The 12316-nt window shown below is 45.4% G+C and overlaps 1 protein-coding gene across 1 annotated transcript in view; it reads right to left on the bottom strand.

Moving 5' to 3' along the window:
* USP3 (ubiquitin specific peptidase 3) overlaps window positions 1-12045 on the bottom strand; it is a 47600-nt gene extending 35555 nt beyond the window's left edge. The window contains exon 1 of the mRNA XM_066592297.1: window positions 11891-12045. Coding sequence (XP_066448394.1) covers window positions 11891-12014 — 124 coding nt within the window. The 5' untranslated portion in view covers window positions 12015-12045. The remainder of the gene's footprint in view (window positions 1-11890) is intronic.
* Window positions 12046-12316: the final 271 nt, after the last annotated feature.

The following is a 12316-nucleotide window of genomic DNA, read 5'->3' on the forward strand; positions in this document are numbered from 1 at the left end:
GATGTTTCCGATAGTATCAATTTGGAATACATACAACTTTTTGATCGCTTTTTATTGCATTTTTTCTGGAAGACAGGGTAACTAAAAAAGTGTATTTCTGGCATTCTTTATTTTTTTTTTCGGACGACGTTCACCGTGCAGGAAAAATAATGCACTACTTTGATAGATCGGACTTTTACGGACGCGGCGATACCAAATACATATTTTTATTTTATGATTTAGATTTTTTAGTAATTGATATGGCAAAAGGGGGGTGATTTAAACTTTTATAACTTTTTTTTTTTTTACAATTTAAAAAACTTTATTGATCTTTTTTTACTTTACTTTGCAGTTCCCCTGGGGGACTTTAAGATGCGATGCTTTGATCGCTCCTGCAGTATGACGTAATGCTATAGCATTACGTCATACTGCTTTTTTACAGGCAGTCTATCAAGCCACCCTGTGTGGATAGCTTGATAGGCAGTCTGCTAAGGCAGCCCTGGGGCCATTCATTAGGCCCCCGGCTGCCATGACACCTGCACGGATCCCCCGATCTCACCGCGGGGGGGCCGTGCGGGACCCCCAAACAGCGTTTGGGGGATTTAAATGCCGCTGTCAATGCCGCTGTCAGAATTGACAGCGGCATTTAAAGGGTTATTAGCCGCGATCAGCCGAACGGCCGAGCGCGGCTATTGCCCGCGGGTGTCAGCTGTAATAAACAGCTGACGCCCGCGCTGTATGGAGGGAGATAGCGGCGCTACCTCCCTCCATACACGTCCTGCAGCTGCAGGACGTAAAAACACTATAGGGTGGTCACTAAGGGGTTAAAGGATTTATCAGGGACTTTGTTCCAGATGATCTACAATAAATCGATGTCAGGAAACCCACTGATCAGCTGTTTGCCAGTATCACTGTCAGTGTGGACAGCACAGGAAGCAGATAGCACTGTCCATATTGCAGTGGCCTGTTTTGGTAGTGCAGGCACAGCTCCCATTGAATTCAGTTTTAGCTTTGCCTGTAGTACCAAACTGGGCTGCTGTCTGTTGACTGCGGGGCTGGGAATCAAGTGATCAGTGGGGATCCCGAGCAGCAGACCCTTACTGATCACCTATTGATAGTTCATCAATAGAAATATACCTAAAGTCCTAGACGATCCATTTTAAGGAAGCGTATTATAAGAAGCCATTCTTTAACCTATTGCTTAAATCAAGTTTTTATGTTAAACTTGTAGTTTTAAAACATGTTAATATATATTTTTTAATTTTCCACATCACTATGAAATAAAATCGCACCATGTTCTGTTTTTGTGCGGATTTAAGTCAATGGAAGCCGCTTGACCTGCGGCCAATCCGCAATTGACATTGTGGATAGTTCGCGGGTATCTGCGTCATCGCCTAGTGACTGAGTGGGAAAAATAGGGATTTGAAAAAATAATTTGTACTGCACATGACCAACGGCGAGCCGCGGCGGACATCTGCAGTACAGAAAATACAAGGTACGTGTGGTCGCTGCCACATGCGGAATCTGACCCGTCCATGTGAGACTGGCCTTACATAGATTACAAAGTAACAACCAGACGTAAAGATGGTAAATAGCATTTATTATTGTAATATTTACCATTAGATAGAAAATATGGTAATATTGGAGTCTGGAGCGGCCGCTGTCAGCTTGGACAATAATAGCACTTTAGTATTAGTGCAGATCCCTTACCTGGAATAGGAGATGTTGTTTTTTTCCAGTCAGCTTAGATGTTTTTTAAGAGATTACTTCAATGGTAGCAGTTCCTCCGGCACAAGGGGCAGTGAGGGTTCGAGCGGAGCCAGGGATAGATGGAATCCTGATGGAACTCGTGATTGCATGGAAGGATGGTGACCTCTTCCTTAATCCTGCATTTGCTCAAGCAGATGGCACACGACTCGGCCTCCTCCTGTGATGTTGTTACCCTTGTTGGTAGTTTCTGTATCTCCATCGCTCTCGAGTACTCCCTCCATCTCTCCTGCAGATATGGATCATGGGCAGGTGGCTGAGCCTGTGGAAGTGTTAGTACCATATCTCTCCTTTCCACCTCGATGACAATGGAAACTAGATGGATTTTAGGAGGGTGGTGCACTGGAGGGTGGTGTTCTGGAGAGAGATGTACAGGAGGGCTGCTTGTACTGGAGGACTCCATTGGGACGGCTCTTAGAGGGGAATGGCTTCTTTCTTGGATAGCCCTGTGCAGCAAAGAGCCTCTAGGCCGTCTCCCCCTCCTCTCGGTAACTCCATTACTGGCGGTAGGTCTTCCCTGATTTCTCTGCCCTGTCAGAATTATGGTCCAACCTTTTTTAAGAGATTACTTCAATGGTAGCAGTTCCTCCGGCACAAAGGGCAATGAGGGTTCGAGCAGAGCCAGGGATAGATGGAATCCTGATGGAACTCGTGATTGCATGGAAGAATGGTGACCTCTTTCTCAATCCTGTATTTGCTTAATCAGATGGCACACGACTCGGCCTCCTCCTGCAATGTTGTTACCCTTGTTGGTAGGCTCTGTATCTCCATCGCTCTCGAGTACTCCCTCCATCTCTCCTGCAGATATGGATCATGGGCAGGTGGCTGAGCCTGTGGAAGTGTTAGTACCACATCTCTCCTTTCCACCTCGATGACAATGGAAACTAGATGGATTTTAGGAGGGTGGTGCACTGGAGGGTGGTGTTCTGGAGAGAGATGTACAGGAGGGCTGCTTGTACTGGAGGACTCCATTGGGACGGCTCTTAGAGGGGAACGGCTTCTTTCTTGGATGGCCCTGTGCAGCAAAGAGCCTCTAGGCCGTCTCCCTCTCCTCTCGGTAACTCCATTACTGGCGGTAGGTCTTCCCTGATTTCTCTGCCCTGTCTGAATTATGGTCCAACCTTTTTTAAGAGATTACTTCAATGGTAGCAGTTCCTCCGGCACAAAGGGCAATGAGGGTTCGAGCGGAGCCAGAGATAGATGGAATCCAGATATAACTCGTGATTGCATGAAAGAATGGTGACCTCTTCCTCAATCCTGTATTTGCTTAATCAGATGGCACACGACTCGGCCTCCTCCTGCAATGTTGTTACCCTTGTTGGTAGGTTCTGTATCTCCATTGCTCTCGAGTACTCCCTCCATCTCTCCTGCATATATGGATCATGGGCAGGTGGCTGAGCCTGTGGAAGTGTTAGTAACACGTCTCTCCTTTCCACCTCGATGACAATGGAAACTAGATGGATTTTAGGAGGGTGGTGCACTGGAGAGTGGTGTACTGAAGGACGATGTACAGAAGGGCCACTTGTACCGGAGGACTCCACTGGGACAGCTCTTAGAGGGGAGCGTTTTCATTCTTGGATGGCCCTGTGCGGCAAAGAGCCTCTGGGCCGTCTCCCTCTCCTCTCGGTAACTCCATCACTGGCAGTAGGTCTCCCCTGATTTCTCCGCCCTGTCAGAATTATGGTTCGATATTTTTAAAGACATTACTGCAATGGAAGCAGTACCTCCGGCACAAGGGGCAATGAGGGTTCGAGCGGAGCCAAGGATAGATGAAATCCCGATGAAACTCGTGATTGCATGGAAGGATGGTGACCTCTTCCTCAATCCTGTATTTGCTCAAGCAGATGGCACACGACTCAGGCCCCCGCCTGCAATGTTGTTACCCTTGTTGGTAGGTTCTGTATCTCCATTGCTTTCAAGTGCTCCCTCCAACTCTCCTGCATATATGGATCATGGGCAGGTGGCTGAGCCTGTGGAGGTGTTAGTACCACATCTGTCCTTTCCACCTTGATGATAATGGAAAATAGATAGACTTCAGGAGGGTGATGTACTGGAGAGTGATGTACAGGAGAGCGATGTACAGGAGGGCCACTTGTATCAGAGGACTCCACATTGGGACGGCTCTTAGAGGGGAGCAGCTTCTTTCTTGGATGGCCTATGCGGCAAAGAGCCTCTAGGCAATCTCCCTCTCCTCGCGGTGACTCCATCACTGGCGGTAGGTCTTCCCTGATTTCTCCGCCCTGGCAGAATTATGGTCTGACCTTTTTAAAGAGATTACTTCAGTGGAAGCAGTTCCTTTATCACAAGGGGTAGTGAGGGTTCGAGCGGAGCCAGGGATAGATGGAATCCTGATGGAACTCGTGATTGCATGGAAGGATGGTGACCTCTTTCTCAATACTGTATTTGCTCCAGCAGATGGCACACGACTCGGCCTCCTCCTGCAATGTTGTTACCCTTGTTAGTAGGTTCTGTATCTCCATCGCTCTCGAGTACTCCCTCCATCTCTCCTGCAGATATGGATCATGGGCAGGTATTATCATGAGGCCAGTCAGGGACCACGGGTGGCAGGGGTGCGGTTTGACGCGGCGTTCTGGGATGGTGTTGTGTCCACGTTCGGGTCCGCGAGCAGCGGTGCCATGCTCCGGTGTCCAGTCTGCTATGAGAGGCGCGCGCGCTCTACCTTTGTAAGTTATAGTGGCTGGCTGGGAGCTCCAGTCAGCCGGCTTGATTAGTCTCCGCCCAAGGGGCGGAGACTCCTGAATATAGTCTGGCAGCTGCTGATAGTAGTTGCCAGTTATTGGTTCCGTTTCCTGTGTGTCTGACTTCAGTCCTGCTCCAGTGAAAGTTACCTTGTCTCGATCCAGCTCTGCCTGTATTCTGTGGTTTTCCTGTCGTGTTGGTTTATTCTATCGGCCTAGACTGTTGGTACTAGTAAGTTGTCATCTGCATAGGTACGGCGGTTCCTTTCTGCCCTGCCACTAGGCAGCGTAGGGTCAGTGTTGGCGGCCTGGACCTGTCCACCTTTGGGGCTACCTCCAGGAAGGGACATTGGCGTCAGTTAGGGTCAGGGAGTCCCGCGCCGTGCTGTAACATAATAACGGGCCCCAAAAATATTTTCATGCGTTTTTTTTTAGGTGGGATTCACGGTGTGAATGGAGTCCTACTATACGATTACCGGTCAGATTCGTGACCTGGCCGGGATGGTTCAGAACCTGTTGGGGCGTCTCAGCCATCATGAGCAGCAGTTGGTTGTGCGCGCTGATCCAGTACCTGAACCTAAATATCCATTACCCGTGGTGTTCTTGGGGGAACGGAAAAAAGTCTTCGTCTTCCGGGAGGCTTGTAAGTTGTTTTTTCGCTTGCGGTCTCGTTCCTCTGTGTCCGAGCCCCAATGGGTGCGGATTGTTATGTCCCTGATAAGAGAAGGGCCTCAGTCATGGGCCCATTCTTTACTGGCTGATTCCACTTGTCTGCAGTCGGTAGACTCTTTTTTTCATTGAGCTCGGGAATATTTTTGATGAACCCGATCGTGCAGGTTATGCAGTCAGTAAGATGTTGGCCCTACGCCAGGGGCGCCAGTCGGCAGAAGAATATTACTCTAGTTTCAGGCGGTATTCAGGTGAATCTGCATGAAACAAGTGTGCGCTCAAAGATTTGTTTTTGGTATGTCTGTCTGACTCAGTAAAAGATCTATTGCTGTCCCATCCATCACCCTATACTTTGAATCAGGCAATGGAATTGGCAGTCAGAGCTGATCGTAGACTCAGGTCTAGAAGGGAAGCTAAGCTGGAGTGCCGTCAAGAACGTGGTGCTAAGTCTCTGGCGACTTCTACAGCCTGTACTCTATTGTCAAGCCCCGGAGCTGATGGTATGGAAGAGGACCGGTTGAGTCCTGAAGAACGGAGGCGGTCCCGGGTTTCAAACCAACTCTGTTTCTACTGCGGCAAGGCTGGTCATCGCATCGCATCCTGCCAGGAAAGGCAGATACGGAAGCAGCAGGAAAACTTCAGCTCCTAGGTTACTGTCGGGAGGGTCATCTAGGAGATCAGGTACTCCTGAAATTACTGGTGCCTTGTAGTTTGTCTTACAAGGCTTTTCAGAGGGTGGAACAGGCATTTATTGATTTTGGGTCGGCCGCGAACCGTATCCATTTGCAGCTCATAAGACCACTGTTATCAAGTTTTACTGCGTTAGGTTTGCTCATCCACTTTACCAGTATCGATGCAACCCCTCTGTCCTCAGGGGTAGTGCGTTGGAGGACACCAGAACTTCAGTTCACGGTTGAGCATTACATTCGGAGGTTATTTCATTTCTGGTCATGGAGAAGATGTCCGTGGATATCGTTCTGGGATTGCCGTGGCTAAGGACGCACAATCCTCAGTTCGATTGGACTACTCTGGAGCTAGTTCGGTGGGGAGGATTCTGTCAGGATCATCTAGTGCCTGTTACATTGTGCTCCACCGATACTATTAGTATTCCGGACTATTTACTGGATTTTCAAGATGTGTTCTCTAAAAAGCTTTCTGAGCTATTACCCCCACACCGCGAATGGGATTGTAGGATTGATCTGGTCCCGGATTGTCCCATTCCTAAGGGGACCATATTTAATCTGTCGGGTCGGGAGCATGAGGCTCTTAAATCCTATATTTCAGAGGCTTAAGCCAAGGAACATATCAGACCATCAAAGTCACCAGCTGGAGCAGGCCTATTTTTCGTTGAAAAGAAAGATGGGTCTTTGAGGCCTTGTGTTGACTATCGGGCTTTAAACAAGATCACCGTAAAAAATCAGTGCTCTCTCCCTCTGATCCCTGATCTGTTGAATCAGGTGGTGGGAGCACGCTGGTTCTCTAAGCTTGACTTTCGGGGGGCTTATAATCTTATACGTATTAAGTCCGGTGACGAGTGGAAGACCACGTTCAACACCCTGTTGGGGCACTTCGGTTTTTCAGGGGTTTATGAACGCGGTCTTCCACGATTATCTAGGGGTTTTTATGGTTATCTATTTGGACGACATTTTGGTGTACTCGTCAAATTGGGACACGCATGTCAGAAATCTCCATTTAGTATTAGAGCGGCTACGGACTACCAATTGTATGTTAAATTGGAGAAGTGCTCATTTGGGGTCAAACGCGTGTCATTCCTTGGGTATATCGTTACTGCAACTGATGTGTGTATGGAGTCAGACAAGGTTGCGGCAATCGCACAATGGGCTAAACCAGATAATTTGAAGGCTCTTCAGGGCTTTCTTGGGTTTGCCAACTTTTACAGAAAATTTATCAGAAGTTTTTCAGTGATTGCACAACTGCTGACTGGTCTCACGAAAAAAGGAGCGGACGTGACGTCGTGGTCTCTGGAAGCTTCAGAGGCATTTGAGCAACTTAAGAGGGCTTTTCCACCGTGCCGGTGCTTGCTCAGCCGGACCCTCAGAAGCCCTTGTTCGTAGAGGTAGACGCTTTGGAGGTTGGGGTGGGGGCAGTCCTCTCCCAGGAATTGGGGGGCCGTTCAGGGTATAGTCCATGTGCCTTCTTTTCCCGTAAATTCAGTAGCGCCAAGCGCAACTACGATGTTGGGAACAGGGAGCTGTTGGCAATAAAATGGGCATTTGAGGAATGGCGTCATCTTCTGGAGGGGATTCGACACCAGGTGACAGTCTTCACCGATCACAAGAACTTAGTGTATCTTGAGAATGCTAAGCCAATGTGGGAAGTATGTGTGCAGCAGCGCCTCCTCCCCTCTGCTCTTGTCTCCTTTCTAGCGGAACGAAAGATAAGAGCTGAGGGGAGGGGGGAGGAGGATATATGCCTGTCCCACTGGGGTCCCGGGAAAAGGCGGGACACAGGGTCCCAAAGCGGGACTGTCCCGCCTAAATCAAGACATCTGGTCACCTTGCGCTAGTAAAACAATTCTGTAGTGTAATGTAAGTGGCCATGTATACCAGAAGTGAGCCCATTCCATCCTGCAGCAGGAGTCAGCTATGACAGCCAGCCTCCCGCTGCAACAGCGGGGATCGCTAAGAACACTGATCCACACTGTTAAATCCCTACATGCCATGATCAATTTAGATTGCAGCATGTAAAGGGTTCACAGAGGGAGTGTGCTCCCTCTGTGATATCATTGGCCTTCCACTATTTAATCGTAGAGGGCCGCTGGGTTGACACCAAGGTACTGCAATGCATTGTCATAGCAATGATAGCTTCTCTGGTTCAAGTCCTCTATAGAGACAATAAAAAATAAATATAGAAAAAAAACCTTTTTGTGCATTTTCCCCTTTCTATAAAAATAAATGTAATTTATGCTGTGTGATTAACACTGTAAAAAAATGGCAGAATTGCTGTATTTTTTCTCTCTGCCCTCCAAAAAAACTGAAGAATTTGATAGTTCATTATATGTACCCAAAGAATTTTACCAATAAAATCTACATGCAAAATACAAGCCCTCATATATCGCCATGTCGACAGAAAAATAAAAAAGTTATGGCTTTTGAAAGGTGGAGATGAAAATCACAAGAAAACCGTTGCGTCCTTATGGCCAAAACAAGCCGTGTCCTTAATGTGATATGCAGTGAATAGAGTCAATAAAAGTACATGGATTTTCATTGATCCATTCACATTAGTGTGTAAACACTGCATGTAGATACACAGGTGAAAAAGATCGCAGCATGCTCTATTTCCCCGCGTATCACGCAGGAACAACTCTATTCTTTTTTATGAGTAGCGTATGCAGCGTTGTTCATTCACAATATATTGCGTATGGGCGACAATACATACACAATGCCGATATGAAAAAAAAAAACAAGTTACACTGCGCATGACAGCGTGCTTGAGATACGCTGTCATGTACAGTGCACTTACTGTCATACGCAGCAAAAGCCAGCTCATTGCCAGCTCCACAGACCAGTAAAATGCTGCGTGATCCACGCAGCGGTTACGCATACGGCTGTGTGAATGAGACCTTAGGCTGGGTTCCCACGGGCGTATAATTACTGCGTATCACACGTGTATACACACCATGTAATAAGTGGAAACTCAACGGCTCCACAGCTGTAAAACACTGCGTGACCCTCACAGCGTTTAAACGCTTACGGCCATGTGAGCCCGGCCAAAGGAGTTAAGTACATCTATTTTTCCTACAGTAGTTGCAAAATCCTGCAGAGGTCACTGTTTGTTAGCAGATTTTCTGCAATAAGTAGATCTACTTCTGCCTGGGCAGCATCTAACTACATTTCTACATAAAAGCTGGGAAATCTCTCATTCTTTCAGTATTACTGCTGTTTCGCAGTGACCAGAGTAAATAAATATTTGGGAATCTGTTCCATTTTCTGATTTTCAAAATTCTTATTCTTGTGGCTTGTTGTTCTTTTTAACCCCTTTAGGACCAAGCACAGTAAATATACAGCGCTGTGAGTAATGCATGATGGGAGGACAGAAGCGGAAGTACTGCGCTGTATTGCTCATGTAAGTTCAGACTGCCGGAAGGTTCTATGTGCCGACTTCAGCAGCTTTCTCTGGAATTCTCAGTGAGAGGGAAGTTGGTGCTTGTAAATTGTAGGACCTGTGAGCTGTGGGCGGAGCTATAGGTGGCCAGTAAACACGCTCTATGCATGCTGGCAGTTGTACGTAATAGTCTGCGGCTGTGCTTACTGCAGAATTGATGCATGTAAACACAGCAGCACAGATTGCTGCTACTTAGCTGTAACTCCTAGAATTCAGCATTTTCAGAATTACAATGGTGTGCCCGGAAAACCCCTTTAAGCATCTTGCAATTTGCACAAAAAAACTGCAAATGTATGCTACCCCCTATCTTCTTGCAATGGTCTAGATAAAATTCAGAATAGACATCTAGCCAAATTGGGGATTGAAGTGAATGTGGGACATTCCACGAACATCCCCCTAATATCTCGTGTCCCTAAGGATAAATCTTCTACTCGGTCCAATAAATCCCAGATTATGAATTTGTCCTTTCACGAGCTAACTTATGCTGAAGAACAAGTCCTTATTAAAAGTTTATCCTTTGTACCCAGATATTAATCTTTTTTTTCAGATAATTGGCCTCCGTTTGGTGCAGAGTCAAGCTCTCGCTCACAACCTGAAGATTGCCAGTTCAATCCCCACATGGTTCAGGTAGCCAGCTCAAGGTTGACTCAGCCTCCTATCCTTCTGAGGTCGGCAAAATGAGTACCCAGCTTGGTGGGGAGTAATAAATATATTACTTGAAAGCGCTGCAGAATAAGTTGGCGCTATACAAATAACAAGTCCCTTTCCCCCAACCCCCTTCATAGCTCAGGACGATGATTTTTGTATAGCTATGCTTTGTTGATCTACTCTATGAGAATAAAGTAGTTGTTGCTGATAAGAAAGCCCTGTTTACCGACTTACATCGAAGATCCAAAAATATTCTCCCCCTTTCCTTATATAGCAATATTGACAGTTTTGTCAAATTGTCTAATGAAATCATGAAAATCCGACCGCAGAAGAAAATGGTTCATTCTAACCTCACATTGGATAAACAGCTAGCCCTACAGAACCTTATGAACAACAAGGATATTATGATCAAGCCATCTGATAAGGGTGGCAATGTTGTAGTTATGGATACCCTGGATTATAAAGTGATGGTTGAGAGACTTCTTATGGACGCAGAGGTATATGACATTTTACCTAGGGATCCTACATGTACATACCTCACGGAACTTCATTACATTTTTTAGATACAATGGAACAACAGCTTTTAAGCTTAGATGAATATGAGGTTGTATTTAATCTAACTTTTACTATAGCTACGATGTATGCTCTACCCAAAATTCATAGGAAGATCACCCACATACAAGGTAGACTGATAGTCTCAGGTAATGGCAATCTAACACAGGGTATTAGTCTATATATTGATAAGATTCTCAGGCCATTTGTCATGTCTCTACCCTCATACCTTAGGGACACAAAAGACACCATCCAAAAAATCCATGATATCATTGTCCCATCCAATTCTATACTTGTCACCATAAATGTGGAGAGCTTGTACACCAACATTGATCACAACTTTGGCATCCAGGCTATAAGGTATTTTTTGTCCTCAAGAGGTAGTCATTTTTCTGCCTTTAATGAATTTATCATCTGCTTGCTTAAATACCTCCTCTCACATAATTACTTTTTATCTGATAACACCTTTTATTTACAACTACATATGACTGCTATGGGGACAATCTGTGCCCCAATTTATGCAAATCTTTTTTTAGGTTGGTGGGAGGCTACGCATATCTTTTCAGATGATATGGAGGAAACTCACACACACATTCTTTTTTGGGGTCATTACATTGACAATATCCTTTTAATTTGGGAGGGTGAACGTACCGATCTGATTTCCTTTTTGGAGGGATTGAATAATAACTTCTGCATGAAGTTCACCTATGAGATTGGGGATTGTCGTGCTAATTTTCTTGACCTTACTATCAGACTTGAAGATGATGGGTGTATTCATACTAACATCTATCGTAAACCAACATCAAAGAATAGTTTTTGGGTATGGCAGAGCCACCACCTTCCCGCATTGAAGAAAGGGATACCTGTTGGCCAAGCTGAATGCAATTCTCTGTATGCTAGATTTAAAGCTAGAGGACATCCTACTCACATTCTGAAGAAAGCATATAAGCGTGCCTGCTCTGATGACAGAAATAGATTTTTGAGACCTTTTACAAATAAACAAATGGAATCCAAACAAATCAGAAGTATTGGTACATTTCATGGATACACCACGCAATTACCAAAATTCTCCATAAATATTGGCTTATATTACTCGCTGATTTGAAGGACGTATTACCTGAACATCCTGGCATTACATTTAGAAGGGGCATGAGTTTTCGCAATTTATTAAGGCCCATGTAGATAGAACAAATGTCTGGCAAACGATGCCCGACACTCGTCCCCGCAAGTACCCGCTCACATGCTAATAATAATAACCCAAAGCCAACGCCAACCAAAACCATCGCTATATGTGCCCTGTAATCCAAAACCATACATATCATATATCAATATTTTTCCGAAACAAAATGAGGAACCCGTTCCCATACATTATTTTTGCGTAAATGTACTAATTTAAAGCAAAAATAACTAAATGTTAAAAATATGTATTCAGAATAGGCAAAAAGACTCACTTAATGTGCTCCGTCCAACTGTATCAAAGTATGGAAATCTTACTTGATGGGGGGTGCCTGGACTCCTGGCACCCCAATATCCAAAGGAGCAGGGAAATTCCAACGAAGCAGGGGTATTCTTCATAAAACAATTTATTGCATACAAGAGCAAATGGGTAAATATCGCAACGCGTTTCGGCTTTTGACAAGCCTTTTTCAAGCATAGGGAACAAATGTCAAGTGCTTCCTATTTATAGCAAACAGACACTGAGGGGAAGGGGAAAGGGAGGGGCTTTGGTGTGGACAATCGCTATGTGTAATCTCTAAATAATAAATATAATTCAATAAGTGGTATCATATCCTCATTTATGGTAGCATACTATTATGGTTATTTTTATAATGTATGCAAACTTACATATATCAAACGGTCCCCATAGAGAGACACTG

This window comes from Eleutherodactylus coqui, chromosome 2, assembly GCF_035609145.1.
Source record: "Eleutherodactylus coqui strain aEleCoq1 chromosome 2, aEleCoq1.hap1, whole genome shotgun sequence".
In the NCBI taxonomy this organism is placed as follows: Eukaryota; Metazoa; Chordata; class Amphibia; order Anura; family Eleutherodactylidae; genus Eleutherodactylus; species Eleutherodactylus coqui.